General features: G+C 42.5%; 2 protein-coding genes across 5 annotated transcripts in view; one reads left to right on the forward strand and one right to left on the reverse strand.

Annotated features, from left to right (window-relative positions):
* The window catches only part of col5a2a (collagen, type V, alpha 2a), a 40,717-nt gene extending 38,293 nt beyond the window's left edge, over positions 1–2,424 (forward strand). The window contains exon 54 of the mRNA XM_056580572.1: positions 811–2,424. Coding sequence (XP_056436547.1) covers positions 811–957 — 147 coding nt within the window. The 3' untranslated portion in view covers positions 958–2,424. The remainder of the gene's footprint in view (positions 1–810) is intronic.
* A 95-nt stretch (positions 2,425–2,519) lies between these two features.
* gulp1a (GULP PTB domain containing engulfment adaptor 1a) overlaps positions 2,520–16,326 on the reverse strand; it is a 61,543-nt gene continuing 47,736 nt past the window's right edge. For 3 of the 4 annotated variants that reach the window (XM_056579445.1, XM_056579444.1, XM_056579446.1), the window contains 9 exons: positions 15,273–15,334; positions 11,654–11,725; positions 9,295–9,393; positions 8,926–9,063; positions 8,534–8,650; positions 8,125–8,211; positions 5,738–5,876; positions 4,541–4,635; positions 2,521–3,687 (listed from right to left, as the gene is read on the reverse strand). In XM_056579445.1, coding sequence (XP_056435420.1) covers positions 3,616–3,687; positions 4,541–4,635; positions 5,738–5,876; positions 8,125–8,211; positions 8,534–8,650; positions 8,926–9,063; positions 9,295–9,393; positions 11,654–11,725; positions 15,273–15,334 — 881 coding nt within the window. In that variant the 3' untranslated portion in view covers positions 2,521–3,615. Of the gene's footprint in view, positions 3,688–4,540; positions 4,636–5,737; positions 5,877–8,124; positions 8,212–8,533; positions 8,651–8,925; positions 9,064–9,294; positions 9,394–11,653; positions 11,726–15,272; positions 15,335–16,326 lie in introns of all 4 variants that reach the window. The other variant, XM_056579447.1, reaches the window with a different exon arrangement.

Here is a 16,326-nt window from a genome sequence, read left to right on the forward strand (position 1 = left end):
GTAGTAACGAGTCGAGTCATTGAGTGGTCTAGATTTTAATTTATTATCCAGAACTGAGCTCCCCCTGCTTTGTCAAGGTAGAATTGGTTTCTAATGATTCAGAATATTCAAGGCAGGAGGTAAATATAAACTAAGATGCTTTTAAGGTATAAAGACCTAAGGGGCCTAGCCTGGTCCTACTAGACTCTCCCCCGCTTTGTTTCAAGGTAGAATTAGTTTCTAATGATTCAGAATATTCAAGGCAGGAGGTAAATATAAACTAAGATGCTTTTAAGGTATAAAGACCTAAGGGGCCTAGCCTGGTCCTACTAGTCTATCTCTCTCTCTCTCTCTCTCTCTCTCTCTCTCTCTCTCTCTCTCTCTCTCTCTCTCTCTCTCTCTCTCTCTCTCTCTCTCTCTCTCTCTCTCTCTCTCTCTCTCTCTCTTTCTTTTAAAATTGAAATTAAAATTGAGCGGAAGTACTAAGGTGGGTGGAGCCAGGCCACAAGCGGCCCTGCCCTGAATTGTAATTCATCAAGGATACACTTAACTCTAAAACCCTAAAAAAAACTGCCACTCTACTCTCTTCATCATATGGGGCTGCTCAAAGTGACTCTTTATAAGTGTGATTGTGGTATTATATCCTTTCGTACAAGTGCAGGATACCATAGCTGTAGGTTGCTGGTTACTGGAAGTTACTGGATTTCATAGGCATCTTTGAGCAGATAGCAAATCTCCGCTTATTAATAACATCCTGATTTCACTCTAAGTATCTACTAAAATTACTTGAGTAAATATCTTCATACACTTTTTTCCTCTCTTTTTTCACAGCAAGCCAACGGAAACTGGGGCAAGACAGTGTTTGAATACAGGACACAGAAAACCGCCAGACTTCCCATTGTGGATGTGGCTCCTGTGGACATTGGTGGCCCTAACCAAGAGTTCGGTATTGACATCGGGCCCGTGTGCTTCTTGTAGAGTAACAACAGGGGGGGGAGTTGTCCAGGAGGACCCCCAAAACTATTGAACTGACAGCTGAGAAGCTCAGCCACATTGTACATACCAGTACTGCGGACTATTCTGGCCCTGTGGCAAGATATTTATTGTGCCTTTCAAACAATACCAAGACCTCCTTACATCCAACATGATTTGATTGTAAGTCAGATGAATGTTTGAGAGAAATTTACATAAAAACAAATTTAATACCTTTCAGAATAATTCCTTTGTCTTCTTTTTAAAGTTTGACTTGATTTTTTCCCCCCCCAAGTTAGGACGCACCCTTGTAATCCTACTTGGTTTAAAAGATGTTATCCACTAATGGCATGTGTTTACTGAGCTAAATACTGTTTAGCTGAAAACCAACTGCTTTCTTCCTTGTTAGTTTGTACTGCTGTTGGTGGCTTGACGACATCGTCCCATGCCAGTGATTGATTTTCTTGCCAACCACTATGAACTGCTTATAGGTTTGATAGATTTTATGTATTATTTTATTTTATTTTAATAGCACATTTTGAATACAAAATGAAAATGTTGGTGCTAATCAAGGACAATAAATATAGCACGTCTGTATTTCTCCTTGAGACGGTTTTTGATAAAGAAAGCCTCATTTTTGTATCCAGTTTATTGTGTCTCTGTGCTGACCATAGAACATTAAAGATCCATTGAGACTGTTCATTCCTCAGTCGTAGCTACCTCGTCTCCAGAAACCGGGATGCGATGAGATGGCTTGTAAATCATACTTTTCCCCCCACAGGTGCTGTTTTGTAAGTAGTAGTGAGCCTTGTGCACTTTTATTCCAGCACAGGCAGACGGGAAGGGATTGGGGTTGCCAAATAAAAGTCATTTCTGTCGATGATGGAGAGGTGTAATTGGAGTTGTCTGAATGGTGATGATTTATATAAACATATATATATATATATCCCCCCCAACCCTCTTTACTATTTCAATTACTTTGCACAGATTTCTCCTTTATGCATGTCAATTTCCCCCCTTTTTAGTATCTTTTTATATGCCCTTGAAGTCCTTTTATAAAAGGTGGAGTGCTTGTTTGCTTCATGTACTGCTTGCTATGCAACAAATTAAAAACAATGCTTGTTTATCCCCACAACGCTTTGTCATATTAATCTAAGTTTGATAGGTAAATCCACAAGCTTCTCTTTCTTCCCGATTGCGGTGATATTTTCTGTGGACGTATTGATGGCATAGGGAAATTAGTTGCGTTTCTGCATCTGAACTAGTTTTGTATTTAAAGTTAAGGTGACTAAGCTTTTTGTCCCCTCCCTGCATGTATTATGTATTCTGCTATTGTGTGGAGCACCTCTTTTTGTTTGAGGCAGTACGACTGGGTTCAATGCTATTTATTTCTGAATCTTAAAAAGAACATGAATATGATCATGAACATGAACTTTGAACATGATCATATTTCCTTCATGAGCCTTCTAACCCACCAGCAAAAGAGGTGGGGGGGGGGGTGGGGGGGAGAAGGAGGGGGACATTCCTTCGCATCTTCCTCAGAAATAAATTCTTCAAATATTTTAAAATCTCTGCATGCTCCTTATTGAAAATAATATTTGGTCACGAGTTGTCTGATTCAAAGTACAAGAACGGTATTCTCAGTTTGGGACCACGATGATCACAGATGATCACAAATATCACACCTGTTGCACCGCCAAACTAATCTCTGAATTAATAAGCAGGCTATCAAATTAAATATTGAACTCAGTTCAAGTTGGACCCTTTACCTCACAACATCCTTACAGATAATAAAGAAATACCAATATTAGAAGTATGAATCAAGCGATCTAATCTGGTAAGACTTTCTTTAATAATCGTAACGACAAAGTCATTCTGCATAAAATGTAAAATAATGTCAATAGTATGCTACTATATGGACAAAGGTATTTAAAAGTGCTTTCCGGTGCAAGAGATGATGCTAACAACAAAGTTAGTGAGTTAATGATAAACCATGAAATAAAATACTGGAATGGCAATGTAGTGGGTTAAAAGGACATCAAAACATTAAAAACATTATTTTTTACTACTGATTGAAACTAAGTGAAATGATACAAATGATATATTTGACAAGAATTAAGCGTGTTACATTGAAGTACAACTGGTGTAAAAAGTACAAAAACAAAAGGTGCAAGTCGTGTATAAACAATGACAAGCGGAACATTTGGCATTATACATGTCACAGAGACGACTACATTTACTTGTCTTAAATGAATGTCTCGCGCATACAAACAGGAACGTGTCAATGCAAAACCAAAAACGCTGCTGCACATTTATATCCAATGGGTGAGTCTACACAGAACTTGTACCATATTAAAATGAGATATACTCTTTTTATTTACAACCTGCATCGTCTGTGGGTACGCAAGGGGTCCTCAAACCTTCTCATCCCACAAGCGTTTCTTTACAAAAATATTTCTATAACATATCGGAAACTTCCTTGAAATATCTGAAAAACCCAAATCTAGTAATGCAAATACATAGAAACTCCAAGACGGAAAAAGTGTGACATCTTGACTGGACGGTGTTGAAAGGATTTGGCACTTCTTCGTCTTCTTCTTCTTCTTCGTACAAATGAGTTTAAAATGATGGGAATAACGACAAGTATCTTCCTTCGTGGCTTCATCAGCAACGGCTATCCAGTGGGTCCAGAGAAAACACAGCGCCCTCTAGTGTTAGTCCCATTTTGAACCCCTCCTGAAAGATAGGCAGGGATAGCAGAGCTGAGTAAACACTCCTGGAATCCACAGCCCAACCATACTCCAAAAGAAAGGAAAAAAACACATCAATACCCAGTGACTTTGATTACCCAGTATGTTTGGAGAGCCCTTTTTAACTTTAATTGGAACAGAAAGAGTCAATAGGCTTTCAATAAGCTTTCAAAAAGCAAACAAGAAAAGTATTGAATGCCTTCAGAAGAAAAAAATAGAATCATAGAATCACCACAAAAATAGAGCAAAATTAAATAAATAAAATAATGAATACAGACGGTACACGTACCAGCAGGACCACAGAAAACATGCAGTACCAAAACTAGTATTGAACAAAAACACACACACACACAAACTGATACACACATATATATGAATATATATATAGGTTGGGTGGCGTTTAAGAAGACAGTAAAAGAATACCAACCATCTCTGTCGCTGAAGCGAAAAATGTGAAAGAAATAGAGGATAAAATTGACCAGTGGGAATTAGATAGTGATAATATAAAAAATATTATTAAAGTACTTGTGAAATCATGCCACCTACTGGCAATAATATGCTGTTCAACTCAAGACAACTCAATAGATTTCAATGGCTCAGAATTGCCTATGTATACATTGCATGTAACGGTTTTATACATTTTCATCGACATTCTCAATGAAAAATCACTTTTAAACCCCATTTATTCAGGGCATACATAGTTTGATGTATATGACAGCTTGAGGAGAAAAAAGGTCAACCAAAAAACTGTCTGCTAAAACAGATGTCCATTTCCCCAGACAGTTTCACTCTGGACATGATATGGGCAGGAGCCTCGAGAACACATTCATTCTGCTCACCTGCATCTCGTCCAGCTTGGACTGAATATCCGGGGGGAAATCAGCAGAGCCGCAGGTAAAGGGATCGAAAGGCTCCGCGCCAAACAGGTCCTTCCCTGGAGAGAAATCACACACACACAAACACACACGCACGTTTTGCAGGCTCTCTTGAGGTACAGAGATAGCATGACAAAAATATTTATGGAACATAAAATATACAGAGGACATTATATCAATATATGTCAGGCCAACATGAATGTAATGTTTGTGAGTTGTATAAGATGCATCACATTTTAACTGGGGGACTACTGGTTACGGTTAAATAGAATACATCCAGGATATATGGTTTCCAAAAATTTCATAAATGTTCTATACTGTATTTAAAGTGTACACAACCACAACCCTTTGCCATTTATTAAAATGTTTGATAGAGTAAATGTAGTCTGTAGTACTGAGGGAAGCTCAATAAGATTGTTATGATACCAAAACACATTTTGTATATTATCCGGCAACAGTACAATACCCAGCATGTTGGAATAGGAACCATTTTGTTCATCAATGGCACTAAGACTAGGGTCGTCAAGGCTGCTGGTCGTATTGGAATCGTACCTATGGTGGTTTCATCCGATATGTACTTATACCTGAGTGTATCATAAAAACAAATACTTAAATCAAGGTATTACTAGAATCATACTTTTATCAGATGGTATTGTTAGTATCATACTTATATCTGATCAGAGTGTAAAATATATTTAGTTACATATATCTAGAGGGGTATTCCTATATCCTTACTAATATCAAGGTTGTGTTACTAGATCCATACTCGGCTATCAGTTGCTAGACCCTGACTGATATCTAGGTGGTGCTACTAGACCCTGAATCAGATCTAGGTGGTGTTACTAGACCCTGACTCATATCTAGGTGGTGCTACTAGACCCTGAATCAGATCTAGGTGGTGTTACTAGACCCTGACTCATATCTAGGTGGTGTTGCTAGACCCTGACTCATATCTAGAAGGTGTCACTAGACCCTGACTCATATCTAGGTGGTGTCGCTAGACCCTGACTCATGTCTAGATGGTGTCACTAGACCCTGACTCATATCTAGATGGTGTCACTAGACCCTGACTCATATCTAGGTGGTGCTACTAGACCCTGACTCATATCTAGGTGGTGCTACTAGACCCTGAATCAGATCTAGGTGCTAGGATATCCTTACTATAATCCGGTGGTAGTGTTGCAGGGGGTGGGGGCGGGCATCCGTTGCTGGGCGGCAGGGGGACCAGAGGCGTCACGGGGGAGAAGGGAACCATGTCGAAGACATCCGTCGACAGGGGCTTCATGGAGCCACTTCCTGCCTGCGTAACGTGTGGAGAAACGGATCAGGTCAGGTGGTGAGAGCCAGCGGGGGGAGGATTTACGTGCTGAATGTGGTACGGTATTTATGAGCGCAGGACGTGTACGTCTGGGTTCGTGGTGAGGCGGAGAATGTAATGCTAGTCGATCCGTGCGGATCTCAAAGAGGGATGACTAGAATAATAAATAAAAGGAAAGGCTGGAGACGAGGGCACAGCAGGGGGTCCCTGAAGCTCTCTCTCCCCCCCCAGCTTGGAGGAATGATGAGAGGAGGAGGGACCAAAGAGGGGAGGAGAGGTGGAACAAGACCAGAGGAAATAAATGAGGACAGAGGTGAGGCGGAATGAGGAAGAATAAAGGGGGAGGCAGAGAAGAGAAGTGGAAGATGAAAGATGATATGGCAGGAGGAGGTGAGAGGAGAAGTAGGAAGGAAACAGTAGATGACAAAAGGAGGAAAAAGAAGGACAAATCAAAGAGTGTGGGGGAGGAAAAATAGAAAGGAGGAGGTATTAAGCATGTGTAACAGAGATCATTGGAAAGGAGGCGATGAGAATAGAGTAAAAGGGGAGAGGAGGAGAAGGAACGCAGTAAAGTAGGAAAGAGGAGAGCTTTACGCGAGGTCGCGGGATGCTGAAGCCCTCGCTGCTCTTAGCAGGCGGCAGGGCGGGTTTGGAGGGGGGAGGAGTTAGTAGACCCGTGGAGAAGTTGGACTCGGGCGAGCTCATGGGGGTGAGCGTGATGGAGGAGATCTCCAGGCAGGAAAGCGACTGGAAGTTTTGACACCAGAAGAGAGAGGAGGGCCTCTGGAGCATATAGGCCTCGTTAGAGGAGTTAATGTGCAGCAGCTGAGAAAGGATCACAGACAGACAGGTGTGAGGAGAGAGAGAGAGAGAGAGACAACCACCGAGTTAGTGGGTCAACCGTCACACACCAATCATTTTAGTAGCAACACGTTTGTAAAACAGATGGAGAAATATATGAATATTTCATGTGCAACATATCATACCAAACCTGTTAAGAAATATCTCGGCACTGAAACGTCTGGAAATTTAACCTTATAAGGTTAATGTTTTATTTTTATTCGCCAATTGAGAAAATCACTGCCACTTTGGGGATGAGTCAGTGAAAGGTAAAAAATAAAACATACAATGAATAGGCCTTTATCACGGAGCTGTACCCTTAATCCATTGGTGAATTAGTAGGGGTGAACACAGGTGTATCTCAGGACATTTCATTTGAACACACCAACAGAGCCCTGGTTAACTTAAAGGGGACATATTATGAAAACAACACTTTTCCTAGATTTGGGTTGTTTTGTTTTGGGTCTCTGGTGCTCCCACACGCATACAAACTTTGAAAAAAGTCTGTACATGATTTTTTGAGTGAGATATGCATTTCTGAAAGTACACCGCCTACAGTTACCAAACGAGCGAGTCAGTTTCGGCGCCCCCTCCTACGTGGGAAGGGGGCACAGTTGAATATTACCTCCCACTTCCCTACTCCCCTCCAATCAGAGCATAGCTAAGATTTTGTCGACCAGCAGACGAGCAGCTCCGGCAGAAGGAACTCGGCGGCAGCCCTGCACAGCTAAGCTCCGGGAGTACAATCCCTTTCTCTGCCGGACTGCCGCCGAAGATTCGGCGGCAGTCCAGAGGAGGAGGCATGGAGGAGAATTGGATTGTACTCCCGGAGCTGAGCTGCCGGACTCCCAACGAGCTACCCCAGCCGGACTGCCGGCAGTCTGGCCACCGGCAGTCCAGTGGTGTACTCCGTGAGCTGAACTGCTCCGGCGGGTGTAACTGCGGCCGAAGCGGGGGTAGGTCTCGGCGGCAAGTCCAGCAGCTCAGCTCCCGGAATACAATCCCTTTCTCCTCCATGTCGCGGTTCATGGACTTCAGAGAGTCAAGGCCAAAGTTCCTTTCCCCCACTATGCATCTTGACTTGTTGTGGAAGTGCCAGAGACGTCAGACGCAGTCCTTATGATTCATAACAGCATCCGAGGCGCATATAGCTTGAATGAAAGAGCGGGGAATAGTGGCAGGCGATTGTTTTTCCTAAAAGCTATTTCCAGCAAACAGCTTCAAAAACATGTTTTCTAGAACTCAAATACTATGTTCACTTGTTAGGAAAACACCATAATATGTCTCCTTTAATGAGCTGCACCTGTTTTCAGGCTTCTGTGACTTCTTTTTGTTAGAGTTGAATCTCTATGTGTAGGCGGTGGGGAGATCAAAAGTGCTGAAGGCTTACTGGAGGTACGTGAGCAATCATCAGCTGGTCCTCAAGGTCTAGCAGTTGTTTCTTCAGCTCAGAGTTCTCAGATTCCAGCTCTTGAATCTGCAGAACACAATCAAAACGCTCCTTAACGCATTCACTAAAAAATACTTTCAAGGTTTTAGCCTCTCACTGGTACTGCAACCTTGTACTCTCTGAACACAGCCATGGTGAGAAACGGTATAAATTATTCATTTATGGCTGCTGAGTTTTGGAAAGAAGAATTTACCTTGCTGAATTTTTCAAATAACCGTTAAAAATCGACAGCTAACAAGGTTGACAACATCAGACAGCGTGGAGGGTGTCCCTCCACGTGAGGCAGGGATAGTTAACCTGTGTAATGTGGATGAAAAGGGTCAGTTTTACTGGAAGCTTTGCAACATACCCTCTTCTGCAGGGTTCCGATCTGTTTCCGTGTTTCCACGTCTTTTCCGCCAGACTCCAGGAACTTCTTGTAGGCCAGGTCGAAGGCCTGGCCGATGGTGAGAGTTATCTCTTCTGCCTGGCAAAGAATACATATACTGAACAAAATGCCCTGGTGGAGGAGCGGATATCTAAAACAATATTTGTTTTTCCTTAGGCAGATAAACTTCCCAGTATGTATTAAAAGAAGAAAAAAGCTGAATTTCAAAAAGTATAATGAATGTTTAAGTAATCCACTTGATAACCATAGGTTATAAACAAATGTATATATTCAATTAACATTGGTGCTTTTGAGAATTATTTATTTTTACTCTAACATGAGAGAGGAAAGCAGTTGAAAGACAAGATACCTACACATTTCTCGCTGTCAAACACATAGCACAAGTGCTTGTTGGACTCAGAGTCCTTGCAGATGAACGTGAATATCCTTTTGTCCGTCTTGTCGTCCGCACAGAAGGATATCCTGTGCAACTGGCAGTTATACTGCACGTCCTGACACCAGAAAATAAGTAACATTAAGACATGGCTATGACATATTTAAAATTTAAATGAAGGAAGTCTTGTAAAATGTGTGAGAGAGGTAGTGAGTTAGTGAGTAAGTGGGAGAGAGAGAGTGAGAGACTGGGTAAGACAGACAGGGAAAGAGAAATATGAAGACAGAGGGAAAGACACAGACAGAAGGAGAGACACAGGCAGACAGAAAGAAAGAGAGATATATTTCACTTTTGTCTTTGGGTCGAGTATCTTCACTCCATAAATGGAGATCTGTAATTCCACTTTGGGAATCTTCTGTCCCTCTGACTTCTTGATGTGCCTTTGAAACTGTTAAAGGAAGGTGGTTCACATTTAATATTGACATTCAGTTTAGGCTTTTACAGTTACTACGTTACATAAGCAATGATACCCATTGACATTGACAAAGCCACAGGGCATATTGTGTACAGAAAACCGAGTATAGAGCCGCGTGAAAGAGGGAAAAGTGTTGATGTCGAGTTTTCGGCCATGCATTTGATTGACATTAGAAAACACATTTGATTGACAAATGACTGCGTTTGTGGCCAGGGCTCAAAAGGAAAGGTAAACTCGTAAACACTCAATGTGAAATGGACTCAAAACCACTAAATTTATATGGGAATACATTATGTTTATGGGCATGGGCTGTGCCTGGCTAGAACATGCATCAGATTTGACATCCAATAAGGAAAGAGCTTGCAGCGAGATTACTTATTCGATAGGATGGATTTTACAGTAAGACTACACGGTTGATGACACTTTCATCGTACCCAGTCATAACTAAAAACTTCCTTAGGCGAAAAACAAAAATTGGGTGTTTTAGTTTGTGCCCGAGTCCATCACTTCACCATCAAATATTTTAGGGACAAAACGTAATATTAAGTAATATCACCAGGAGCAATCAAATCAAGAGAAAAATTAACATAGAGAAACTGGGTTTGAGTTATTAATGGCCTCCGTTCGCCAGTAATCTATCAAGCAACAATCGATCACAGATGTCGGCAGGAACGCACACTTGAAGGACATCAGGATTGCATTTCTCGCCAATGGAAAACCTCTAGAATGGAAATCGTGATTATCAAAAAATAAAATAAACACACAGGCATCCAACCTTTACTCAAACATAATATAAATAATACAATAAATACAATCTTACCAAGGTCAGAACCACGGGAGTTGATAGAAGACATTGATGTTGAGCTTGAGCGTTTGACTCTTAGCCAAAAGGTACTAGGTTAAACCCTAATTGTCTGCAGTCTACCTGTAGGCATCTAAGATCAAAACGTCCTTCTTGCTACTCAATCAAATCATCTGAAATCAATGTAAGATGCTTTGAATAAATCCATTTACTAAATGACTCAATAGTAATTGAGAAACAAGTGTCTAAAGTCAAAGTTGTCACAAATCTCTCATAGTCTCATTCTAATAATAATTCAAATGATCTTGGGTTACTGATTCTGAATACCACTGTGCTTCCATCCGTACAGTTTGAAGAAGCAGAAGCTTTTCATATATTTTGCAAGGGGATCGCTGATCTAATTTGGTTAATTAAACGCTGAGGTTGGTGTCATGGTCAAAATTGACACTAATACTCTGGGCTTCTTTAAAGTGTTGCCTTGGAATTGCCAATTTTGGAAATGCTATTAAAATACTTGAACCGGGTCCTTATCACCCTAATGTAAAAAGAAGACCCCTCTAAAGTACAGCACTGAGGTTTTGAGATGCCTGAACCAGATAATAGTATGTTATTATTAGACAGCAAAAACTCAACTTTTACTGCTCCATTACCTGGTCACGGTTAATGAAAGGGTTTCTTAATTGATGCTACATTTTAGATATACTGAGATCCTACACAAAAGTGATGTGTGAAAATGGAAAAAGTAAACTCAAAGTCCAGTGAGAAAAAGGTCTTCAAAGGCAGCTTTCCAGAATACAGTCAGCTTTATACTTGATGTGATGTGACTACTCCTGCCCTGGCAAACTTCCAACAAAAACACTGCTGCCTTACGAATATATTCTCACAGTATACACAAACACATATATATATATATATATATATATATATATATAGTCATGTAGGGAAATAGTGTACACGCACAGTACATAATAACTTATGTTTGGTAATGCACTGCCGTAATCCCTCTGGACCCTCACACATTTTTGTACCTTTCTTTGAACGACTCAATTGTCCTTTGCAGTAGGTCTGAAAAAAGGCACCTTTACAGTTTTGGTCCTTTTTGAAGGTTAGCCTGCTCTCTGTATACCTAAAAACCTTCCATAATCGGCTCATTAGACACCTTTATCCAAAGTGAGTATATTGGTCTATTAGTAAGGAACACTTTGGTCGGTTAAACATGTATGTCAGTGGGCAGATGATGTCGCATGATCCACACAACCAGTGACTTAGCCAACGCTGTTTGGCATTGAGGAGGCGTACGTATCCGAGCAGGTGTTTCATGCGTGCCAAGCCAGGTATTAAGGAGCAGTTTGTGTTCCTGCTGCTGTGGAACCGCTTTGCGACTCAAACCCGGGCTGAACAGACAGCCGACAGGGGCTTGGCATATCTTACCTTCAGCTTTCTCACCGCATCCTTCACAACTTCAGTGCCTTTGGGCGCCTCAACCTCAGTGTTTCCCAGAAACTGTCAAAAGAAAAGAAGATGAATGGCGTTATTTAAGCGCACGTGGAATAAGGAATAATACCCCAAAACGGGCCTGATATTTTCAAAACTCATCCCTTTGTCGTGTGTCTGACTGGTTCTTCGACTTGGAAAAGGCAGCTGAATGTGATATCGCCGTTTGTGCTTTGCTCAAGAATAGCACTTGAGATGAGGGACAATCTCAATCGTATCCTGCCACCGTATCTTGACGAGCCCCAAAGGCAGATAGCGATTGACAGACCTGTCTCATCCACTTATCTTCTTTTTTTTATACCAGCCAAGGTGACAACGCAACCATCCATTGTTTTATGTCTGCACTTTAGAGCAACCCACATCTGAGTCAAAAATCACATTGTCACTGAGTAAATAACAATCACCACACACCATGTGCAAAGATGCACATGGCTTTTTGGGAAACACCACATCTTTTTTGGGACAGAAACATTAACCAAACTGACCCAGTCACAAGCAATAGGTTATATTCATTGACTTACCATTTACCCTGACTTAATCCCTCATTTGATCATAGCACTCCCCTTTCTGCAATGAAGGGAGTCTGGTTTATGCTGCCTTGCACGTCCTGGTTCGATGCACATGGCATTTTGTTCAGTATTGTACTTGTACTGCGTCAATGACAAAAAAAAAAGAGTAATCTAATCTAAATCGCATTGCTCAAGCGTCACTACAGCAGTCCACCAACAGATGGTGCTATTAACCCTAAGGCCTGTGCATGGGGGCGAGAGATGGGCAAATGGCTCCTCAGCTGGCTGAACCCTATCATAATAGTTCCACTCAGACATTGGCTCTGTAAGGTTTGGAGACTGCTGTTGTTTGGCCTTTTTTGAGGGGGTTGTTTGGGCCACTTCCAAGATGGCCCACCTGGCAAATAAACCGACACTGGGCACCCTCACGGTGGACAAAGGGCATTCTTTCCCCTTCTCCACCAGAAAGATGAGCCCACGGCAAACTGTGTTCTCCATGTTTGTTTCCCACAAAGCCTATTGTAAAAACAAGGACGATTTTTTTGCCATAACAATATTAAATCAACAAGAATAATAACAAATAGCTTTCATGGATGACGACTGCATTTCCTCTCACAACCTTAACTGATTCTCGGTACTTTAACTTGAAACAGCACTATATGCAGGTCAGTGAACCCTCAAACTGGACTTAGTTTATATTACAAATGGTCGAACCAAGAATATCTTTAAAGGCTCAGTTCAAATGATATTCAGTGACAAGCAACCACGGGCAACATCCTCAGTTTGCTGCAAGTATTTAATAAAGAACAGAAACATCTTTAGTTGTGTGATTTTCCTTTACGAATCGTATCGTCAACACCCTGATATGGTACGCTATTGTTCGATAGTGTACAATACCTTATTTTTTCGAACATTAACCGAGCTGTCAAAACAAGTACACGCCTGGCAACAAACGATCTCCATTAGGACTTAAGGACACCTCTAAGAATAACTCCCTGACAGTGACGGATGGCTGAGACCCAGCAGAGCAACAACTTGTCCCTGACAACTACAGTCTTCTATCCCAAAGAGGGGGGGGTCAGGTCTCAGCAGGTTAGCCATGCCCAGGAGCCTCATCCATCATCAGCTCCAGTGACCCGAAACAAGGGGTCAGCTCCCTCCCCACTCCCCTCCTCTATGACATCCATATGGTGATGATTTCACCCATTCCACCTTAAAAAAAGACATTGCCCGCTCTCTCTCTATCAGCACAGAAAAAAACAGGATGGATCTCTGGAGAGTTAGAAAGACTAAACCCCAGGCATCAACTCAAAATACTGCGTGGCGCCTGATGGAGGCGCCAAGCCATCAGTCGTATGTGCACCACAGGGAGCGTCACAAACCGATTCTTTGTACATAGAAAACAATCAATGTACAAAGACGGATGGCATGGAGTATAAGTGACGCAAGCGCTCGCCGCTGACAACTGAAGCTCTGTGTTTTATGTATGCTTTTTAAAGTCGCGCCATCGGACACAACTTTTATTGATTATTAAGCCAGCGCTTTCCAGACAACTGGGAAAAGTTGACAGAGTGCTCATTAGATGCGGCGCCGCTGAGTTCGGGTGGAGCCAAGGGTAATGAGGTGAGGACCAGTAGCACACGCTTTAAACCACTGAAGTAAAGTAACAGGAACACAGTTAAGAAACTCTCAGAGCCTCTCCAAAACTCTCTGCTTCCGTAAAAGATGGGTCAGATCGGCACCAATTCAGGAAGGAGGAACTCATCAGAACAGTTGGGGAGCTAAGGAAATACAAATGCTTTGATTTAGAAAGAAATCAAAAAAGGGAGGAAAAAACTGAAATTGTCAATTCGCCAGCTCGTTGCCGTTTGACAATGCAGCACCGGAGCTAGGGCGGTTTCCCGGAGTTCTGCTTCTGCTCGACAATAACATGAGGTACGAGGTGATGGATGTGAGCTGACAGCATCTCCTCCTCTCTCCGCACAGAGGGGCAGCCGGTGGGAATAGTCAGCGGGAAATCAAGTCCGACACAAAAGATCTTCCAGACGAGATTCAACTCTTTTTACAAATAAGTCTCTGGTCGCTGTAGAAGAACACTAACTGTATCGGTTGTTTTGTACCAAGACGAGTCGATCGCACTCACAGCTGAGTTTAGCTTCCCTTTTCCTGAAGGTACTTTTCCCCCCCCATGCCTGTCGAAACGAAAACATCCAGTATTGGAGATGATATTCACAGAGGTGCTCACACTGGGGCGAAGGCGGTCTTGGCGGGGGTTGTTACAATTGACAGGCCCAAATATCACAGATGCGCCTCTGAAGTGTGTAGCAACAAAAATGCAAATCCTCACTGTCAACATCGAGTTTGATAACCCGAATCTAAGCTTCGTTGGAGCATGAGAAACAAAACAAAAACAAAGCAACTCAAACATAGACAGCAGACTGCATGCGATAGGAGATTAAGGCAATTGCGCTTATAGCCGGTTTGCCGTAAGGCTGTGCACCTGTTCTAGAGTTTAGGTTCCCTGAGCCCACCCCTCACCAGGGCTCCAAGTGAGAGGCTGGCTGTCACAGATGCCATCTCCATCTCAGCGGCGCTGGCCCTCTACCTATCTACTGCCATAATGGAGGGTCACAGAGCGCAGGACCAGGGCAACGAGCAATCCAAGCCAAACAAAAAGAGAGGCTTATAAAACAAGAAAAGCAGCTCTTGCGTATTTTAGTGCCGTTTTCTAATTATATTTTCATGCCAAAACAACCCCAAGCAGTCGTCTGGATCTTTAGGGAGCATGTGGTGGGTGAGAACTATTCAATCACTGAACCCGTTGAACCATTCAGACCAATGTCATGCACAGAATAAATTACTTGGGGGGGGGGGGTAACAAAGGAGGGAGGGAGGAGGGTGTGGGGAGGGCAATTTATAAGGGGTAGAAGTTCAGGTGGTCAATCACTTTTTAGGGACACATGTCCGGAGTGGGGCCTTCAGCGGCACATGCAACCCCCCGATTCAGACCCTTTGTAATGAGATGTAAATGAGATTGCAGTACACACCTTGGCATTGTAGGGGATGTAATGCTTGGCCAGAGCCTCCGGAGTGTGCATCCATGATTTATCTGAAACAAAACACAACAACAAGGACAATAACATGTAAAAAAAAAGACGTTTCCCGAAAACCATCACACACAACCTTTAACAATCAAACTAATAGTGGAGTGATGAAGAAATATGAATCCTTGAGTGTGTTGTGGGTTTGTTTATCTATTGTCTGAATCAATTAGCACGCTGTTCACTTGGCAGGGAGGTCATAATGACTTCTCTGTCATATCGGAGAGCTAATTCAATTCAGATAGAGAAAGGGAAGAGGAAACCGGGGTCGATTGATTTCTTTGAGTGCGTTTGCACGGATGCAGCAGACAAATTGCAATTCTCCAGCTCATCTTCCTGTTGCATGTTTTTATTCTTCCTCTCAGATCTCCTGTCCTCCTGCCAATGACCCATCTTGTTCTTGGGGTTGTCCAACTGGCAGCAACGCAATGCCAGCCACCCTGTCTACAATCAACTCCTCTCAGAGAACAGATCCGACCTCTAATCAAATTGCTCCAACGTGGTTGATAAGGAATGGTTTTCGTCCCCCTGTGTCTGTCCCTGTCACTGTCCCAACCCCCACAACTTTTAGTGGGTGCAGAGAAACTGTAAATTCTAATTTTCTACATTTTGGGCTCGCAGGCGGAAAGGTTGGGCCCCAGTATCTAACAATGTCGATATAGTGTGACATACTGTAAAGTGCAGGGACACAGTGTTTTCCAGCTTCATGACATAAAATAGCCAATAAAATGGGGTAGAAAAAAAAGCTAAAAAAGGGGCAGCACATTGGGCCATTGGGGTTATCCGTCGAGGGAAATCAAACTCTTGGCTGCAAGTAAGAATGAGTGCATATACAAAGGTTGTCCCCAATGTGTGTGATGGAGGGCGGTGGGAGTGGTGGGGGGGTTCCTTGGGTGGTGACAGCTCGAGAGGTTGTATGAGGAGTGATGGTGGATTTGGATGACAGCGCTTGAGGTCTCACCACTGTGGCAGTCACACTTGAGTGGGCGGTAGGAAGGCA

The sequence above is a fragment of the Gadus chalcogrammus genome, chromosome 20, assembly GCF_026213295.1.
Source record: "Gadus chalcogrammus isolate NIFS_2021 chromosome 20, NIFS_Gcha_1.0, whole genome shotgun sequence".
NCBI lineage: Eukaryota > Metazoa > Chordata > Actinopteri > Gadiformes > Gadidae > Gadus > Gadus chalcogrammus.